Here is a 22,247-nt window from a genome sequence, read left to right as displayed (position 1 = left end):
AAGAAAAGGTGAGACATAAAATTTTGCCCTTAACATCTGAAAGGCACAATAGTGAGCATGAGTTCACACACTGCACAATAGAAACAGGCTAATAGGAGCTAACCCCAAATGAGCACTGACTACAGGCCAGGCACTGTCCTTAACTCATTTAATCCTCAAGGACAACCCTATTATGCAGCAGAATCCAGGAGCGGAGAGGTTCAATAACTTGTGTAATTCCCTGCAGTTTGCAAGTGGTGGCACTAGGAGAAAATCCCAAGCAGTCTCTACCACCTGGCTGTGTTACTTCTCCAAAAGGGTAAACTGTGGACCCAGGGCTGACACCTCCTCTACATTCTTAAAGCTTCTCAAGGCATCTGGTCTCCATAGGTCCGAGAGAGATGAAAAGTAATGGTTCAAAGTTAATAAAGGAAAAAAAAAATCAAAGCAAAGGACTATACCTGAACATGACTTCTTTTGACTTGGAGGTGGAGCAGGTCGCACAACTATCAGATATTTCGGCTCTGCATCTGGAAACAATAACATTATTTATCAGAAAAACCCTTTGAGAACCAGTATTGGAGGCAGCACACCCCTACCCTGATTCAGCATTCCCTGAGTCATCCTCCATAACCGCAGCTCCAGGGAGTGAGAGGACCCAATAATCCGAAAAGTTAACACTTCCTGAGAAGTTTATTAAGTCATTAAAATGAAAATTAAATCCAGATTTTCCAAACCAAATGGGCAAGGGTGAGGGAGAAGTCTTAAAATAATCATACTATACACAGATTTTAAATGCTGTTTTCATCAGTTCTTTTCTCTGTAAATATATTTTTTAAAAAATCAGAGTATGTCCATTCTGTTACCCTGTGCCTCAAGGAGAGCCAATCCTGATGCTCCAGGGAAGGAAAAATTCTACTTGCAGAAGACACCGTGGGCCTCACCTGTATGAGCTGAAATCACTCCCTTTCATGGGAACAGGAATATTTACAATGCCCTTCCTAATTTGTATCCTGTTTATGTAATTTCTCAGCCTGTTTTCATAGCTAGTCATTTTTAACGAACAATTTCTAAACAGTTTATAAATTTATAATTTATAATTTATAAGTTTATAATTTATAAACTTATAAATTATACCAATTTATAAGTTGGTATAATTTTCATTTTAAATATATTTCAATGAAATGTACATAGGGAATCTCAAGATATTTGTTTTAAATAAAATTATATTAAAGCAATCAGCATATGCTAACTCAATAAGGAGCTAATAATTTATCAAATAATTTTTTAAATATTGATGTTTGCAAGATGAATGGCTGGTTACACATATGTAAATAAACCAAATATATTTTGGGCATATGAAATAGCATTTTATAAGCAACTCTGTTGGATTAATGGATTGATGAGTATTCTTTACAATGTTTCTCTGGAACTTTAAACTCTGAAACTCATTCTATAAGAAATATCATTTGGATGCTGTAGTCAGCCAGAATTCACATCTACTTACTCAGGCAGACTTCATGTCTTTGTTTTGTTTTCATTCTGGGTTCAAACGTATCCCCTCCATGAGTCTGGAGCAGAGGCCTTCTTGCCCAAGGCTTTGCAGAGCTGACCTCTCTTCAGATGGAGGCAACCTGGCAACTCAACTTCTCTTAGTAACTTGTGCCTTTGTCTTTTTCTGGACACCTTATACAGCACTATTGGCTATAACCTGCTGCAGTAATTACCGCCGAATAAAGTAACTTAGGTAGCCTGATGAACTCACCTCAGAGCTTTGCCTGATTATTGTACAGTTGCCTGCTGCCCACCACACAGATAAAGGAGCATTTCATTCTGTTCCAGTCTCGTGTGTTTGAAAGCACATCTTGCTTAGTGAGGCTCGTATAAGGAATGCTGGACCCAAATCAAATAAACAAGTTTCCTAGTAGGAATACAATAACCATTTCCTGATTTTCTTTGAGATATAGAGCAATAAACTACCATGTACTGAGTGGTTTCTATGTGCAGGGTACTATATTGAGAACCTTATATTATAACTTAATTGCTCCCTCATGACAATCCTTCCTGGCACTACTATTATCACCTCAATTTGTAGATGAGATAATTGGGGCAGGGTTGACTCCATGGACATGTGGTATATACAGTCACATGGGACCCCATGCTCAGAAGGGCCCCATGCTTGGTTTAAGGTCCTGCTGTCACCATCTTGAAATTCTTAATACTTTTATCTTTGAACTTTTGTTTTGCAAGGGAAGTCTGAAGGGACAATACAGCATGCATGTGAGTGGGGGAAACAGAAGCAATAAGCATGTCTGCATTTTCTTGACTCCTCACTCATTCGTGGCATTGGAGGAATCCATTACATATAATTCCAAAGGAACCATGATGTGTGGGAGTTCAGCAAGACTCAAAGGTAGAACAAGGTAAGTATGTCACATTTACCATTCAGTAAAAGGGTAAGGAGGGGGACACACAGAGCTGTGAGAGGCCGTACTTTCCATTGGAACCAGAACTTGCTTTAGATGCAGAAAGAAGGCAATGTCACTTTAAGGTACGAGTGACCAAGAAACTCTATCATATCCTTTCTTACTCATGCATTTGCCAACCACTTATGCTGAAAATGATAAAGCAGAAAAGGGAAAGATAGGGAAACCCAGAGGTTTTTTTTTTTTTTTAAACTCTTCCTCATTCAGAAATAAGTTGAAAGAAGAGTGTTGGTAGCATGTGCACACATCAAGAAGTGAAATAAACAGCTGAATTAGTTTTGTGCAGCATTTCCACTATTCTGGTAGGAACAAAATACATATGCATATATGCATAAACTGTAAAATACAAATTGTGCAATTTCAGTCATTTCACTTAGGAGTTAAAGGCTCTTACGTTTGCATTTAAACCTGGGATTGAACAATATAAAGATACAAAGTAAACTTCATGCTAATAATTTTAAATTTTTTATTTACTAAGACTTCAAATAGTAAATTAAATAAATAAAATCGTGACAAAAGGAGAAATCACAAAAAGGAAAAAGCTTTATATTTTAGTATCTTTGCAACAATTTTTTCATGTTTTTGAAACAGGGGACCTACGTTTTTATTTTGTTCTTGGCTCTGCAAGTTATGTAACTATCTTAATCAAGTCTACAAAATACTCTTTTAATAAATCTCAGGAATTCACTTTTAGAAAACAAAACCCCTAGTTTTCCTAAGTTGTTCTCACTCTAGCAGAGTCTCTTAGAGTTAACCTTTTAGATTCTTCCTTCATATGGATCATGCCTAATGTCTAGAGGTTTTTAAAAAAAGACCTGAAACACTAGAAAAATAACATACACAGAGGCTAAAGATAGTACCATGATCCAAGACATATGGTTACATGAGCAATTTAAAAATACCTTTTGTTATGATCACAGTTATTTTGCATAAAGCATAGGCTATTACAGCCAATTACAAATTGGAACAAATGTCATTACCTAGTTGCATGTGTTGGCTCTTACTGCTCATTAAATATTTCCAACATACACATATTTGGGAGTCTTTGTGCTCTATTGGGGACACAGGTGTGGAAAAATAAAACTAAAGAATAGAATTTCTATTTCTGTTCTGTACAATAAAATTCTTTGTGGATTTATAGGAGCCCGGAAATATATACATTGTAGACTGAAATTCTGCCAATATATGTGACTTCATTTAGAAAGATATATACTTAAAATGTCAATTTAGGAAAAGTTGCATAGAATGCAGTTACCTTAACAAAGTTTCCATTCCTAATAGTTAATTCTATACAATGTTGCAGACCAATTAAATCTAATTTGCTTAATATTTTGAATGCCCTATTGTGGAGGACAGGGACAGTTTACCGCTTAAGGAAATCTACTGTTGAAATATTTTGTTAATTACTGGATTTTTCAGTAATACTCTTATAATTGCAGTTTGATAAATCCCAGTTTTCACATTTTGGGTCTGCTCCCATTAGAGGACGCCTGCATTGCAAGCCTCACTGCTTCAGAATGTTGTCACAGGGAAGCTTAGTTCTGCATGCAAAGTTTCTGTCATTAAAGTGTCCACAAAAGAAGCATGAAATAAACCAAGATAATCCTAAAAGAAATTAGGTTAAGGGGGTCTGAAAAAGGCCCTTGCTATGTTTAACAATTTTTTCATTAAACTAATTTTCTGGACATAAGAGCACAGACTCTGGAAACAGATTAAATCCTATGCAACTACATGCTAGCACAAGTCAAAGTACTTAACCTCTGTGTACCTCAGTTTCCTGCAAAGTAGTCTCATAAGGTTCTTAAAGATAATTAAAGTTGTAACAAAGGCCAGGCATGGTGGCTCAGCCTGTAATCCCAGCACTTTGGGAGGCCAAGGTAGGGAGATTGCTTGAGCTCAGGAGTTTGAGATTAGCCTGGGCAACACAGTGAAACCCCATCTCTACAAAAAATACAAAAATTATCCATGCATGGTGATGGGCACCTGTAGTCACAGCTACTCAGGCTGTGGTGGGAGGATTGCTTGAGCCCATGAGGCAGAGGTTGCAGTGAGCTGAGATTGCACCACTGTACTTCAGCCTGGGTGACAGTGAGACCTTGTCTTGGGGCGGGGGGGAGGGGAAAGCTGTAACAATGTCAAACACAAAAAGTATGAATTAAGTATTAGTAACAATGGTGATTTCTAGAAAGCAGAGTTTGTGTTCTACAAAGTCTAAGGACATATTACAAGAGAGGAAAATGTTCAAAAAATCTTTACAGCAAGGATCACAGGTTCCAAAATGCAAGCATTTCACAATAAACATTACAAACCAAACTCATTCATAAATATCGATGCAAGAAAACCCTAAAAATATACTGACAGGCAGAATCTGGATCTGACAGCACATAATACAATAATAAATTATTACCACATATAGTTTATCCCAGGAATGTAACATAAAGGGGAAAAAAAAAAGGCTGGGTGTGGTAGCTCATGCCTGTAATCCAGCACTTTGGGAGGCTGAGGCAGGCAGATCATGAGGTCAGGAGATCGAGAGCATCCTGGCTAACACAGTGAAACCCCATCTCTACTAAAAAATACAAAAAATTAGCCAGGCCTGGTGGTGGGTGCCTGTTGTCCCAGCTACTCGGGAGGCTGAGGCAGGAGAATGGTGTGAACTTGGGAGGCAGAAGTTGCAGTGAGCCGAGATCGTGCGACAGAGCAAAGACTCTGTCTAAAAAAAAAAAAAAAAAAAAGAAAAAAGAAAAAAGAAAAAAAAGTAAGTCTATTTCCACAGGTGCTGAAAAGTCATTTGAAAGAAATGCTAATTCTGAATAAATAAGAATTCAGTGGGGTACTTTCTTATAAAATATATCTTAAAACATCTAAATCAAATGTATGATCCTCCTTTACTAAACATGCCAGACCCTTGCTGGCGCCAAGAATGACAGTGGATAAAAAAACAATGGGACTGTTGATAACTGAGTTGAATTTCCCATTATTCCTGTACACCAATAACAGACAAACAGCAAGCGAAATAATGAGTGAACTCCCATTCACAATTGCTACAAAGAGAATAAAATACCTAGGAATCCAACTTACAAGGGATGTGTAGGACTTCTTCAAGAAGAACTACAAACCCCATAATCTCAGCCCAAAATCTCCTTAAGCTGATAAACAACTTCAGCAAAGTGTCAGGATACAAAATCAATGTGCAAAAATCACAAGCATTCTTATACACCAATAACAGACAAACAGAGAGCCAAATCATGAGTGAACTCCCATTCACAATTGCTTCAAAGAGAATAAAATACCTAGGAATCCAACTTACAAGGGATGTGAAGGACCTCTTCAAGGAGAACTACAAACCACTGCTCAAGGAAATAGGAGAGGGCACAAACAAATGGAAAAACATTCCATGCTCATGGATAGGAAGAATCAGTATTGTGAAAATGGCCATATTGCCCAAAGTAATTTATAGGTTCAATGCCATCCCAATCAAACTACCATTGACTTTCTTCACAGAATTGGAAAAAACTACTTTAAAGTTCATATGGAATCAAAAAAGAGCTTGCATAGCCAAGACAATCCTAAGCAAAAATAACAAAACTGGAGGCATCACACTACCTGACTTCAAACTATACCACAAGTTTACATTAACCAAAACAGCATGGTACTGGTACCAAAACAGATATATAGACCAATGAAACAGAACACAGGCCTCAGAAATAACAGCATGCATCTACAACCATCTGATATTTGACAAACCTGACAAAAACAAGCAAATGGGGAAAGGATTCACTACTTAACAAATGGTGTTGGGAAAACTGGCTAGCCATATGCAGAAAGTTGAAACTGGATCCCTTCCTTACACCTTATACAAAAATTAACTCAAGATGGAGTAAAGACTTAAATGTAAGACCTAAAACCATAAAAACCCTAGAAGAAAACCGAGGCAATAGCATTCAGGACATAGGCATGGGCAAAGACTTCATGACTAAAACACCAGAAGCAATGGCAAAAAAAAGCCAAAATAGTCAAATGGGATCTGATTAAACTAAAGAGCTTCCTCTGCACAGCAAAAGAAACTACCATCAGAGTGAACAGGCACCTACAGAATGGGAGAAAATTTTTGCGATCTATCCGTCTGACAAAGGGTTAATATCCAGAATCTACAAAGAACTTAAATTTACAAGAAAAAAAAACAAACAACCCCATCAAAAAGTGGGTGAAGGACATGAACAGACACTTCCCAAAAGAAGACATTTATGCAGCCAACAAACATATGAAAAAATGCTTATCATCACCGGTCATTAGAGAAATGCAAATCAAAACCACGATGAGATACCATCTCACTCCAGGTAGAATGGCGATCATTAAAAGTCAGGAAACAACAGATGCTGAGAGGATGTGGAGAAATAGGAACACTTTTACACTGTTGGTGGGAGTGTAAATTAGTTCAACCATTGTGGAAGCCAGTGTGGCGATTCCTCAAGGATCTAGAACTAGAAATACCATTTGACCCAGCAATCCCATTACTGGGTATATGCCCAAAAGAATTATAAATCATTCTACTATAAAGACACATGCACATGTATGTTTATTGCAGCACTGTTCACAATAGCAAAGACTTGGAAGCAACCCAAATGCCCATCAATGATAGAGTGGATAAAGAAAATGTGGCACATATACACTACGCAGCCATAAAAAAGAATGAGTTCATGTCCTTTGCGGGGACATGGATGAAGCTGGAAACCATCATTCTCAACAAACTAACACAGGAACAGACAACCAAACACCACATGTTCTCACTCATTAGTGGGAGTTGAACAATGAGAACACATGGACACAGGGAGGGGAACATCACACACTGGGGCCTGTTGGGAAGTCGGGGGCAGGAGGAGGGATGACATTAGGAAAAATACCTAATGTAGATGATGGGTTGATGAATGCAGCAAACCACTGTGGCACTTGTATACCTATGTAACAAACCTGCATGTTCTGCACATGTACCCCAGAACTTAAAGTATAATTTAAAAGAGGTAAAAAAAATTATCACTTTAGGAGAATTTCAATGACTTAGATAAAAAGTAAATTTTCATACAAATTTCTTTCTACACTGTGAAAATAAATTCTATTTCTTTTCTATTCTTGCTTTTCCTTTTTTTTTTTAAATAGAGATGGGTCTCACTATGCTGTGCCGGTTGGTCTCTAACTCCTGGCCTCAATAAATTCTCCTGCCTTGTCCTCCCTAAGTGCTGGAATTACAGGTGTGAGCCACTGTGCCCAGCCTCACTTTTCCACTTATAAAGAATGTGTCAGTGTAAGGCTTTCCCTCAACAACTTAGTGAAATTTGAAAAAAGATTTTGAAATAAAAGCATCTGATGTTTGAAAACATACTTTATAGATTAAACATGCTAAGACTTATCTGTGGATTACTGCAAACAGGGGAACATAGTAAAAACAAATGAATTTATCTGTATTAGTGCAAGTAGCTCAACATAGTAAAAACAATAGAATAGAAATATTTGGGCTTTACCCATCAGCCAAATGAAAAAAAAAATATCCTTTTAGGTTAAAAGGATCAAGATGTAGGAGACTGGATATTCACTAGATCCCTTCATTTTCTCAATCTCTTCATCTATTTCTGGGCTGCTCATTGTAGATGCTTTTCTTGGTTACTACTACCAGTATCTGTTTTAGATGGTTTGTCTTGTATCTCTAACTGCTGCGATTTCTTGAATTGTCATCTGTCATCTAAGTCTAAGGCTTTATGCTTAGTCATTTGTGGTCTACTAGCTAGACTAGCTTCAGGAATGTCAGTGTGTTCTACCATTAAGGTCAGATTGGCTACCACATCGAAGTGGAGGTTGTTGTTACAGCTTTTAGAAACATGTCTGTTTTTTTAAAAGACAACATACGAATGAAGAAATTCAGAATCTGGATAAAAGGTCCATAATGCTTGACCAGGAAAAATGTTCCCCTGAGGGTCTTTTTAGATGTTCTTCTCTCAGGCTGCCTGAATCTATGCTCATCTCCTTTTTTCCAATTTCTTGTTTTAATCTGTTTATATCCTTTACTAGTTTATTTATTGCTTGTTCATTGTCTTCCACTTTTTTTTGCATATACTCTTTAATTCCTCTTGTAATGAAGCATTACATTTCATTTATCTTATGTACCTCCTTTAATGATCCATCTTCTTCAAAAAATTTAGAGCTGTGTGTTTTTACTGCTTGGCTAAAACCAGTGGATGTACAGGAACCTGATACAGTTTTATAACCTAGTTGTTCAGAAATACCCAGATTGGCAACCACTAAAAGTACCCTGTGAGAAAGTCCTTTTTGAGGTTTCAAGGCATGTTTCAGTCGATGAGTAGAACAGCTTTCTGTTATTATACTTGGTGTTAATAGTAGAAAAATAAGTTATTGGTTTGAAAAATGCTCCTGCAAGTTTTTGTGAAGCAGCCTCTCTCTAAACGTCATGATCTGATCTGAATGACGACAGAATTTGTACCAACCTATCACATTCTTTTTGACATTGGAGAATATTTTCTTCAGTGCTTGCTCATTTACTTCACTTGAGGAATTATAAAAGCTAAAAAAGCATGGAATATATTTCTGAATGTCAATTGTATAAACAACTTCAACATCATCCATTTGGGAATCAGTAATGCTATTCTTGGCTTCATCTTTTACTTCCTCAAGAAGAAAACCTTCCGTGTCCCAGACAGTGCTGGGGTTGTGTAAGGCAAGCTGGTCAACACAAAGCCCGAGAACACCTGCTCTTACCCTCCGTGCTGCCGTCGCCTCAGGCTTCATGAGACCTATCTTCACAACTTCATTAATCTAAAACGCTTCTAAAACAGTTTATAGAAAAGGAAATTCTCTCTTTTGTAAAAAAAAAAAAAAAGAAAAAAAGAAAAAAAAGACAACATAAAATGTATGCATCAATGATTCAAAGGAAGCTCTTTCCATAAGTATAAAATAAAAGCCTCAAGGGATACAAGAGCAGTACCATTAATTAGCAACTTGTTTCTTAGTTTTATATAAAATAGACTGATTTACAGTTGAAAATGCTTTAGAATTTGATGAAATAAGGTAATGATTTTTATTAGAAGCCAGTGTGGCACGTCATGAGACCCTAATAAGAATAAAATCACCCACAGAATTAAAAGAAAAAACTATATTCATGGAAATCTCCATAACAGAAATATTGTCAATTCTTATTTGCATCTGTAAGTGCCCACAAGCCACATTTAGCTATATTCAGACCTGAGTGGGTATAATCTAAATTTAAGCACCTCTAGCTCTTGACATTTGGCCACAGCTCCTGTACCACATTTCATCAACACTAACCCTGAGTAACGTATACCTGAAAAACACCGTTGAGAAATATTGCTGTCTTTAAGCTCCAGCAGGGAGTTCCACTCACCCACTAGTTGGTTCTCAAAAAAGGGACCTCCTAAGTGTGGCCGTGGAACAGGTATATAAACAGCTCACCAGCGCCCTGGGCTCTGTGACTCTGTGGCTATCAACTGCCTTTGCCCCTGCTGTAGATGGGTCCCCTGTGGCCTATTGGTAGATGAAGGGGAGAAGGGAGAGGGAAACCCCACTGAAGAAGTCAGTCTAGGCAGAGGCGGGCAGGCCTGTGGAGAGCTGGAATGTAAAAACAGTAGAATGCTGTTGTCTCCTCACTTATTGAAAGGCTACTTACCAGTAGTTCTAAGTTTCAACAGAGGGACCAAATTTGCGCCCCACCCACCCCACCCATTGTCTTATTCCGGTGACAAAGAACTGACTAATAAAACAAAATTTACACCACAACAGCAAACTAGTTTCACCAATGAGGTATAAAAATGATTCATGACTCAACTTTAGCCCACCTCCACCCTGAAGACCATTGCTGGAAAAAGATAGGCTCTAATATTGTTGATGCCATCTCACTCCACAAGACAGAATCAATAACAACTACAGAAAACCCGCCTATCCATGGTAATTAAGCGACCCTGAAGTAATTACATATGAAAAGGCCAGAACAGCAGCAACTGAAAGTCTGGACCAACTCAAGAACATCACTAATGTTCTTTCAGGAAGGATGGCGTCACTTCTGGAAAAACACTGATGGTTATTTTTCTAGAAAATTGGGGAAATCCTGCTGTCTGCTTGGGCACGTGCTAAGTTGTAGCTTTGCAAAATTTCATGGTAGCTTGAAGCTCAAGTAGAATAGAGTAGCATAAGTAATGTCAGTGTTGTGCCAACTTTACTATGTTAATACATACAATATAATTGACTAATATACAATGTTAATTTTTAATACATCACTCAGTAGATTACTAGCACATTGCCCTTAAACATAAAAAAGAATGTCTATAGAATTATGGAGCATCACAAAGTAATATAAGTCCTCCACCTTTTAGAGTATTCCTAAGCCCCTGAAGAAAGCTGTACGAGGCTGAGGATCACTCTGGACGTGGGCCAGGCTTTCAGTTCATGCTGTTTATTCATGTACCTCTAAACATGGAAACATAGTAATTGCTCAATAAACATGTTCTGAAAGAATGAATAAATCTGCTCTTCTATTCCTTTAATGCCTGGGGCTAGAAGAAAGATGAATGAAGCCCGAGGCTTTGCAGGCAGAAAGGAAAAAAATAATTAGAGGGTTGGGAAATAGCACAATCAGCACAAACAAATATTTTTTTGAAAAGTAATCAAACAATTAGTCTTTAATAAGTCCTATTTGTAGGACTGTTTTTTTTCCCTCAGAGAAAGTATATGTTTTCACGTGGAAAAAAAACCTTCCTTCTTTGCCTGAAAAATAACTGGAGAGCAAATTTTAAAGCAAATCCTACACTATTCAGTAATTATTTCCATTAAACATTACAAGATCTGTTGAATAACGAACCCACACCCAGTTTGACAGAACACTCTGTTATGCCCCATGGCTTGGAGAATTCTGGCTTATCTCAGTCTTTAAGATGCAGTCTGCAGAACAGGCCCCTGGCAGGCTGAGCTCATACTGAAGGTTAAACTACTCACAGAAGTGCAGCCAGCCGTACCACAGAGCAACAGTACAAAAATGACTAGGAACAGCAGCCACTTCTAGGATTCCAGAATGTTCACAGCCGTGTTCTGAAGGGAGCTCACAGCTTATGTTGGTGCGGATGTCACAAGAGAAGTTGCTCAGAATTGTTTGGAATTGAATAACAGCAGTGAGAAGCAGCCCCTCATTGGCCCGCTGTAGAGAGTGAGTGGAGCCTCTACATATGAAATGGGAGTGCGGCATTGATTGGAAGAGAGGATGTGGGGAAAGGGATATGGGAGGAAGACAAGGTTAAAGGGGGGAAAGAGGGCGTCTCTTTCCAGTAATGTGTACTCCCAATAGCTCTGCCATACTTGGTCACCATTTACAGCTTTCTAAGGTTGTCTGGAAGAAAAGACACACTTACTTTTTCTAAACAGAGGGTCATTGTAAAGACAATCCTTTGAAGAAGACATTATTGGAGTTTTTCTCAGTTTTACTTTCATTCTGTGAGAGTTGGGGAGGCAATCCTATTAAAAGCATGCATTTCACCTAAGGATGACTATATAACTTGCAGGGTCGGATGCAAAATCAAAAGGTAGGACCCTAAAAAGAGTGCCATTGAAGGCACAAAATTCAACTCTTACTTTCTTCCCCCATCTCTGTCTTGACCCATCATAATGTTTATTTGCTATTTAATATTGCACTGTGCAGGTGGGTGCAGACCCTCAGCCCACTCTCTTCCCCCTCCACTTACTATCTCCCTCCAGCAGCAGTTCCAAGATCAAGCTCAAAGTGCTTTACTCTTATCCCCCAACCCACCCCCCAGGGGTGAAAAGTCAATCTCCCTTCCCCGCAGGTCTGCCATCCCAATTCACAGACCCCCAAGGGATTGCCATTTCTGCACTGGGACATACTGTGTACCTGATGCAGGTGAGAGGGAGGCTTGCCCTCACCAAATGCCCTACTTAATGCACAGTGGCACTGCCAGACACTGCAAGGACTGCTGCCGCCATGCCCGGCCAGATGTCATTATGGAGGTGTGCACACCCAAGTCCCTGCTGGAGGTGGAGGGCAGCTGAAGTCGCTGAATAGGGATGGGAAGTGGAAGGCAGCCAAGCAGCAGGGACACCAGAGCTGGAGGACATGACAGTTGAGAATCAAACTAGGGGAGGGGCTGGGAGGCCAAGCATAAGAACCCAGGCTCCAAGCCCTCTGCGCCTGCTCTGTTGTCTGATAGGACCTCACTTACAAAATAAAACGGAAAGATAAATTAAGAATTCATGACAGTGACAGCAGGGCATTAAACCCAGAATGCAAGGTCCTCTAAGTGCACTGGTCATCTGATCGTGAAGCCAGCCCTGACCCTTCCACTTCCAGTGCCTGGACACTGACCACAATGCTGAGGTTCCAGGTCATTTCATTTCCTGTGCTCCTGGCATAGAGTCGGGAGCATCTCCTTCAGCTACTGTCCCAGACTAACCCTGCTTCACTCGCATGCTCTGGCAGATTCTCTCCCCGACACCACAAATGTTTAAAAACTATTTCTCTTACCCACTTGCCACATCCTTTCCTAGTTTAGCAGACCTGTTAGGCATTAAAATTGTTGGCTTTATTGCCTGTAATTTTTTCCTTGCCCATGTTTTATGTGTGCACCCCACAGAGAAGTTTAGTGTAGAGTGTTGTCTGTTAACTGGTTTAAGCCTTGGCAAGGGCTTGATTTTGAAGTAGAGACTGTACATTCGCACACACACATTTTTCCAGTGAATTCACCACTTTGTTCATGTTATCGCTACAGGAAGTGTGTCTGGATATTTTTCTTTATCAGGACTTTGGATATTTTTCTTTCAAATTGTAAAGCCAGGTCACATTAGCTCTCAGATAGTATCCAAAATCAAAGCTGTCAAATCAGCAAAGGTTTTTCTTCCTTTTCAAATGTTCTTGTCAGCTTTTCCATGTAGGAGTGGGGAGTCAGGAATAATTTACACAAGATGAGTTTTTAACATTGAGTTCAAAAGTACTGGAACACTTATAGGCCATGGAGAAAAGCACTTTGGCACGGTGTTCAGCTATACAGGCTGAGGAGTCAGCCTGCTACTTGTAGATTTCTTAACCTCTTGGGAACTCACTGTCTTCAGTGGGACAAAGAGAATGCTAATAGTACCCGCTTCATGGGGTTGCTGTAAGGATTTAATAACCAATTTCCATAAAGCCCTTAGCTCAGCACATTGTAAGTGCTCAAAAATATTAAATCATCAGCTAACAGGTTGATAAGAAGTGACACTCCAGCATTTGATCATCTATGTGCCCAGCCTGGAGAATGGAACACAGCAGTGGCAAACCTGTGGCAAATCCTCCAGCCCTTGATTTTGTCTCCCTTTTCTTGATGCAGCGCATCCCCAGTGGCAGAGAAAAGACTGGGCTATTACCTTGGGATCAGATATCTGGGGACCATGCTAAGAATTCTAGGCTTTCTCCCATATGTAGATTGCGTATAGATTTTTCAACTAAACTGGGGTACTATTGAAAGAAAGGGAGCACAATTAATTATATCAAAACAGCAGGTGTCAACCATGACGATGCCAGATAAAACAGGGTATATAGTTACTTTACTAATGGGTAGAGTCAACCCTTTACCCCAGTTGAATAATTTTTTCTCCTGGATATTTTTACTATAGGCAACTAGGCAGGGAGCCTTCCCTAGCAAACTCTGGGTAGTCAGCTATTACAGCTGTGAATATGTTGACCCTGATTGTGGAGCCCATCAGGGAAGGTGAGACTCAGCTCTGGTCCTCAGGAGCTTACTATTTTGCTGGTGAGACATGACATAGAAGAAACACACACACGACAAAAACAACTGGGGAACAACACAGAAGAGTATAACCTAATACTGGCTTTCATGGCATAGCACTTGGTATGACCCACATGTGTCAGAGAGCACTGAATTTCCATGGAATGTAAAATATTTAAAGTAAAATAATATGTGGATAATCAGGAAAGTTGATGTGACCATGTTCCTTGGTTTTGAAATGTAAAAAAGTAAAGAAAATTCTAAAGTTTAAATGCTATCTTATATATCTATTCCAGATACCCCTTTAATATCCTTTTACTGGCAGCTGTCTTTCTACTTAAGACCCCTTCTCCATAGCAAGACTTTTGCAATGAATCTGGGACCATATATCCTTTTGGCCTATGACAAAAAGGGCCATTAGCCATTCGGGGACACTCTTTTGTATATAATCGAGAATGACTTTTTAAAAGTTAGATTTTGATCTCAGTGCATTGTGGATTACATTTGAAAAAATTGTGCTTTATATTAAAATATTGTGAATTTTTGTATTGTATTTCCAAGAAAAGATAGACTTGGCGATAGTTCATCATTTGATGAAGTCAAGCAGACCATGAAAACATTGTAGTTGAATCCAGTAGAAAAAAACAGGACTTTGAAAGGATGTTTTCTTTACCAAAACATGATGAAATGGCCATCTCTTATCATACAATGGCTTTCTGGTATAAACTAATGGTGAATTGTTTAAGAGATGGTGTACATTTATTAAGAAACTGATACCTATTAGGTGAATTTCTTTAAAAATCCCCTTTGAAGCTTAAGTTCTGGTAAATTTTGTGCCTTGGAGGAAAAAAAAAATCAAATGATTCTGGGATTCCTGTTTTTTTAAAATGATAAATTTGGACTCATCTTGAAGATTTAAAGCCAAATACTTCCCAAGTGGTAAATCTATTTCCAAAGAAATAACTAAGAATTAGATGACATTTTGAAAATAATTTTAAAAGAGAAAAATCTATCTTAAATGGTACCCACAGCTGTTTCAGACTTTTTGGGCCTTTCCTTTTCCTCTTTCCCACCTATTCATCCACCCGTCCACCCATCCACCCGTCCACCCATCCACTCATCCATTCATTAATTGTGTTTCTGAAATCAATGACAACATTGAGGGTAAAACGAAATCTAAGGTTCCTGGGGTCCTTAGCTCCTGGGAGTTTTCTACTTGGGTGAAGTGTAGAGGCAGACAAGACACACAAAAATAAAAACAAATAGCAATTGATTAACCTTAAGAATGAGAAAAGCAAATGCTAAGCCTCCAGGATATTCATGGAGAGGGACTGAAATGTCTATCCTGGCCAGAAATGGCCTTGTGTACAGTAGATAAAGTAGGACTTGATGGATGGGCAGCACATAATAAGCAGAGATGGTGGTGGTGGAGGAAGGGGAGAAGAGAACAAGTTTTGAGGATGAAATGAGTGCCTTACATATTTTATTTAAACCTTAATGAGGAGGTAGCCATAATACATCTCCCCACCCACTTTTTAACCATTTTTTACAGGACATTATAGAAGCAACACATCAGGAACTTATGACCTTTGTCCTGTAGAACAGATAAAGTTCCTTAAGTTCTGAGAGGCAGTAGAACACAGTGGTTCAGAGCTCAGACTTCCTAGCTTCAAATCCTGTACCTGCCATATAGTAGCGGAGTAGCCTTAGGAAGTTTAAAACTCTTGGAGTTTCAACCTCCTCCTGGGTAAAAGAGAACTAACAATACTACCTATCCCTGCATAACTGCCATCTTGCATCGGTATCAGGAGTCTGATATTCACTCCTGGCAGCTGTCTTGCTCCCTGCCTTTGAAGCCTCTTGCCGTCTCTCTAAGGACTCTGCCAGGAAGAGAGGGCTCAGCTGGCTTCAATGGCTGGTACTATATCATTTCCTTCTATTGGTTTATCCTGCTTCTTTTTTTTATAAGTTATTTTTTTCAGCTTCTTTATATTCCCTATATAGTTCCTTCAGTTATTGTCAACCCCTATTTCTGTTTTTCTTCAATGAATGCATAATCACTTATGATAGTTATCTTTCAGTGTAATAAACAGTATCAATCTCTATTATTTTATATTTCATCCCACTTTCATAAAAATAGAGCATTCTTAAACGTTTTTATGATAGAGAAGAAGAGAACAACTGAAATTCTAAGGGTTGCCATGGTAAAAGAGGAAAAATTGTGCATTTCCTCTTGCCATCTATACAAATATAAAAATTAAGGGTAAACCTTGTAAATGGTACTAATAATCTATAGAAATATAAATTGCATTAAAATTTATAAGCACACAATTTATACTGATTCAACTTTGATTCAAAAGTAAATCAACTTTGCTTTTAAATTTTTGAAAATGTTTCACTGTGAAACAAAGTGAGAAACTTCAAAGTAAGAAACTGATGGTTGAATTTTAGCCCAAATGCGCTGAGATAGAATTGCCATCAGTTAAGTAAATTAAAGCGTCATGCACTTATTTTTATCTGTTTAGTAGGACAGGTGAAAATTCTCGCTATCTTCTTGCTAAAAATTGCTTTATTTGAATAAGAGATTGAAAAAGTGAGATCTAGAGATGACAGACTTTTTCAGGTATATATTTTTGGGGGAGTCACCATATTTTTCTTTGGAGGCCACAGCTAAGGAATTCTAAGAGGCACCTGACGACTCTCTTCACCAAAGGCACAAAACAGCTTTGACACAGGATACCCTCGATAATTAAGAGATAATAATGACTTTGGGAGAGAGCTGTGTGTATGCATCAGCTACTGTGTCGTCATCTTAGATTTTGCTTATTTTGCTTTTTAATCTTGTTTTGAGAGTTGACCCTGACGAGAAACATACTTGGGTATGATAGATGGGCATGGCTGCCTTTCAGTGACTAACAGCTCTGCTAAAACAATCTACCCTCTACAATTTTACCAACACTATCTCCCCACCCACAAATATAAAACAAAATCACAAAACTGCCACTTAGACCAAGCTTTTTCAACCTAGACACTAACCTCTTAGAGCTGGCCAGAACTTTAGTGGAAAGTTAACCCAATAGTTATTAGCAATTGAGACAAACAAAGCTCAGAAGTGTTAGGTAAATTATCCAAGGCCACTCTGCTTGTTATAACAGCAACTGACAAAATTTATAAAACATGCCTACTCTGTGCTAGAGTCTATATTAGCTTCCTTTTTTTAATTTGTTTTGAGATGGAGTCTTGCTCTGACTCCCAGGCTGGAGTGCAGTGGCGTGATCTTGACTCACTGCAACCTCCCCCTCCCAGGTTCAAGCAATTCTCTGCCTCAGCTTCCTGAGTAGCTGGGATTATAGGCACCCGCCACCACACCCAGCTAATTTTTGCATTTTTAGTAGAGACAAGGTTTCACCATCTTGGACAGGCTGGTCTTGAACTTCTGACCTCGTGATCCACCCGCCTCGGCATCTCAAAATGCTGGGATTACAGGCATGAGCCACCACACCCAGCCTATATTAGCTTCTTTATATGATTCAGCCATAGTCTTTACAATGCTTCTGAAAGATTATTCTCTATTTTATAAATGAGAAAAATATAATTCAGATAATTTAAACTACTTACCCACAACTATTCCACAATAAGTCGTGTTGAATTTGAACCCAGGTCTGTCTGACTCAAAAGTAAATAGGTATTCTTTCGTCATATCATGCTACCTCTCAAATGAAGGCTGATCTTTCCTAGAACACAGATTTTAGCATCCTTGTCTAGGACTTTTTTCAGCTTAGAGCATTTCCAGTGCATTGGCACTGAATCCTTTTCCTCACTAGAGCTGGCATCACTTGGAGGAGTTATAGGCAAGATAGTGACTGAAAGGCCTGTGCTGAGTGTGAGAAATGCACTCCCTTAGAGAAATGAGTGTGAGGGTTAGCAGCTGTGAGAACATGAGAATTAAAACATTTGCACCCCATTACTCCCTTTGGAGTCCTAACACCTGGTTGGAAGACAAAATCTTCAATCAGAATTTGTCATAGTGAACACATATTTTTAAACTTAAGCTTTTTCTGCAGTAAGGATACTAAAGCAATTCTTCAACGTGCACCACATAACTGATGGCTGTAGGTTTTCCTCTGCAGGTGACACTGATTAAAGTGTTTTCAGATGTCAACAGAACATCATTAAGTATGAGTCTTTAAAGTTCAACGCTGAGAAAGTTCTCAGCTAATGAGACGTTAGCAAAATTACTAGCAGCTGACCATAAAAGAAAGCAGCAGAAACTTAAATTGTTAACCAGGAGTGAGAACATTCATGATGTGAGTAAAAAAAAAGACATAGGAACTTAGAGGATCTATGAAATGTGAATCATGTTTTATCACGTCATCGCAGGGCTCTGGAGGCCATTAATATTTATTAATAGCCACCGGGGAAAATACTATTTTTCCTACTGCCCCCTCTAGTACAATCTTAGATAAATTTTTACAGAAATTTCATATGAATATTAATTTCCAAAATGGCAAAAGGATGGTTTTGTTTACTTTTGCATGGAAAAGCAGTAAGTGACTTGAAAACATCTCTGTCAATACTTAATAAATAGAAAGATAATAGGTATTAAATGTAAAAATGGTTATAAATGATTACTTAGTGGAAATCCTAGTCCACAGGTTACTAAATGTTAGCTTGAATATTTCTGAATAATCAACAGCTTCTCAATTCAATGGAAAAATGAAAAATGATGGTAAACATATCATTAAACAAACGAAATGTGTCAGACAAGGCTGTACTTAATATTTGCTTAGAAACTGAGGGTAATTCACTGTGTTTGGGTATAGTTTCATGCAACCGAAAAACGTACCACTACCTTACTACAAAAGAAAGTAAGAGTAGGAGCTGTAAGTGATGCTTTTTTTCCATGAAGAAATAAAAATTCTTTGCTCTTGTATGGTACTTTGCACTCAAGGGACTTTAATTCATCAGTTTATAGTTACAAATACACTAAACCACCACAGCATAGCTGTGAAAAATACACCTGTTACAGATGAGCAGAGTTGAGATTCATTGCACAGTAAACTGATATCAGAAAGGGAATTGAATAGAGATGCAAATTTTAAACATACAGCTTGTAGCAGACAGGATAATACCCCCAACAAAGCTTGCTTACATCCTAATCCCCAGAACTTGTGAAGATGTGAGGTTGCGTGACAAGGGAGAATTGAGGTTGCAGGTGGAATTACAATCGCTAATCAGCTGATTTTAAAATAGGGAAAGTACCCTGGATTATACAGCTGAGCTTACTACAATCGCAAGGGCCCTTAAAAGTAGAAGAGGAAAGCAGGAAAGGGGGCCAGGGTGATGTGACATGATGGTGATGGTGACGGCGATGGTGATGACGGTGATGTGACGTGATGTGATAAGGGCTTGACCCACTGTTTTTGACTTTGAGTGGAAGAGAAATGCAGTAGCCTCTAAAAGCTGGAAAAGACATAAAACCAGATTCTCCCCTCAGAGCCTCCAGAAAGGAATGCAGCTCTGCCCACACCTTGATTTTAGCTCAGTGAGACCCATGTTGGATTTCTGACCTACAACTGCAAGATAATAAACCTGTAATGTTTGAAGCCACCAAATTTGTAGTAATTTGTTTTAGCAGCAGCAGGAAACTAATGTATGGCTGCTTAATCAATTAGGAGCAATTAATGCAAATACAGTCACGGAAGACTATAAATAACCAATTTAAACAACCAAAAAATAACATTTAACTTGGAACAAAAGTTCATTTTTGAAGTAATAAAGGCAGAAGCACACAAATCTCTTGGCTTAAAAAAATACAGAAAAGGAAATATGTATGAGGAATGTTTTCTCATTTCCACTAGAATACTAGAAGAGAAAAGGAATTAATAAAAAGAACATATTGATCTACAATATGAGGTAAGAGTTTTAAAAATAATAATTGGAATAGCCTTCTTGGAGTTGTGGAATCTTTGTCCCTAGGTTCTTTGAGATGCACAGCGACCTATTTTATCTGCCCTAAATGACTTCAATAGCTACTTTCCTGATGACAGGACTTAGATTAAACAATCTCTCAAGTCCTCTTCCAGCCTAAATATTCTACACAGAGTGAAGTCTATCCAATTCTGTGCACAAATATTTAGTGCCTATCTACTTAATGTAAATTATCTTGATATGAATAACCAAAGAATAAGACATAAGCTTGACTTTGAGAAGTTTTCAGTATTATAGTTAACCAAAGTAAATAAGCATATTTAAGCTAGACCAAAAGAATCATAAGGCATAGATAAGTGATATATTGATAAAAACCCATTAAATATATAAAAATCAGTGCATTCTTATTGGCCCTAAAACCCAACCAACGAACACTGTCACTGGTCATCTTTGGAAATCATCAGAGCATCAACTTATAACAATGAAAATTTACCCTGCCTTTCTTATTGAAAGTAACGGCAAAAACTGCAATAACTTTTGTACCAACCTAATAAAACCAATATATATGGAAAATAAAAAAGTGGATGAGAGAAATTTTTTCTTTATCATTGGCTAAAATAGGGAGAAAGAATAATAGAATGAGAAAATTGTTGTTTATAACTCCTGAATAAAATAATAGATCTGGGCAATGATTATCAAAACATGCTAAAACCATTAGGTGAAAATTTGATGGAGAATTTTATTGTGAGAGACCAGGCTGAGACCACCTAAACACATCAGTCTTAGGATCACCAAATGGGACAGGCAGCCATTATGCACCTCTTTTTGTGAGTCATTAGGAAATACATAGTACCACCTATAAAGTACTACATTCCCCCTTCCCCCAAATTCAAATCTAATACAGCCTCTAGATCTAATTATATCTTCGTAGGAAATACAGGGGATACGAGGAGCCAGCTCAAAAAATACAGAATAGAAACAACCAGTTCCATATTCTGTAATATAGAATATGGACATTCTCTATGATAAATGACCCAATTTCTCTAGAAATCAATGACATTTAAAAAGAGAAGGTAGAGAGGATTGTTACAGAATAAAAGATACTTAAGAGGCATAATCCAATATATCATATACACCTGTTTGGATCCTGATTCACACAAACCAACCCTAAAAAGACATTTTTAAGATCACCAGAGAAATTTAAATGTGTTCTAGGTATAAAATGGTATTATGGAATTATTGTTATAATGTGATAAAAACATAGTGTTATTAAAAATATTTTTTATCTGTTAGAGATGCATACTGAAACATTTTTAGATAAAGAAATGTGATACCTGGTTATGCTTTAAATACCCAGCAATGAATACAGTATGTATGAAAGAATACACAGAACAAGATTAGCAAAACAGTGATATATATTCAAGCTGCATGCTGAGATATGAAGGTTCATTTTAATACTCTTTCCTTGGTTGTCTGAAATTTCCTGTAATAAAAAACTTTAAAGAATGAACATAATATAAATAAATAAAAGTGTCCCTAGTCCATTTAATCAATTTTCGTCATTGAAACAGTGAAAGGTTAAAATATTTGTGCAACAAATTTTCTTTAGTTTTCTGAACATATTTTTTATCAGTAGTAATTTGACTTCTATTACTTTAAGATTGAACAATTTTCACCTTATATGGAAAAAGAGCTTACAATTGACCAAAATTTCAATTTATATAACAAAAAAACTATCATAAATAAAATATTACTCCTAATGCTCAATGAAAAAAGGGGTAATATGTCATCTGTTTCTATTTGTGTGGGGGCAAACACACGGCTTCCGGTCACTTTTTATACTAAAGAGTGAATAGAGTGGAGACTTCTTTATGGTTTTTGTGGTCAAGGTTAGTGTTACTACATTTGTCAGAAATGCTTACCTCTCAGTTTTTTGGTAACAAACTAGTAGGTTTGCTTTAAAGTGTTTGTCTTATGTAAAATCTAGTTTAGACGCTTAATTAACAATATTACTCTGTTGCCAGATTTTGAAGTCCAACAGAGACGTCTGTATGAGAAACAA

At 37.8% G+C, this 22,247-nt stretch overlaps 1 protein-coding gene and 1 pseudogene across 50 annotated transcripts in view; both read right to left on the bottom strand.

The window, feature by feature from the left end:
* Nucleotides 1–22,247, bottom strand: part of ABI3BP (ABI family member 3 binding protein) — a 255,427-nt gene that overhangs the window by 153,978 nt on the left and 79,202 nt on the right. For all 50 annotated transcript variants that reach the window (XM_024245145.3, XM_024245155.3, XM_063721849.1 and 47 more), the window contains exon 3: nt 441–509. In XM_024245145.3, the coding sequence (XP_024100913.3) occupies nt 441–509 (69 nt within the window). The remainder of the gene's footprint in view (nt 1–440; nt 510–22,247) is intronic.
* On the bottom strand, nt 8,076–14,036 carry LOC112132583 (BRCA1-A complex subunit Abraxas 1-like; annotated as a pseudogene).

Source organism: Pongo abelii, chromosome 2 (assembly GCF_028885655.2).
Source record: "Pongo abelii isolate AG06213 chromosome 2, NHGRI_mPonAbe1-v2.0_pri, whole genome shotgun sequence".
NCBI lineage: Eukaryota > Metazoa > Chordata > Mammalia > Primates > Hominidae > Pongo > Pongo abelii.
The sequence above is the reverse complement of the archived record's forward strand: the minus strand, read 5'-3'. Positions and strand labels throughout refer to the sequence as shown.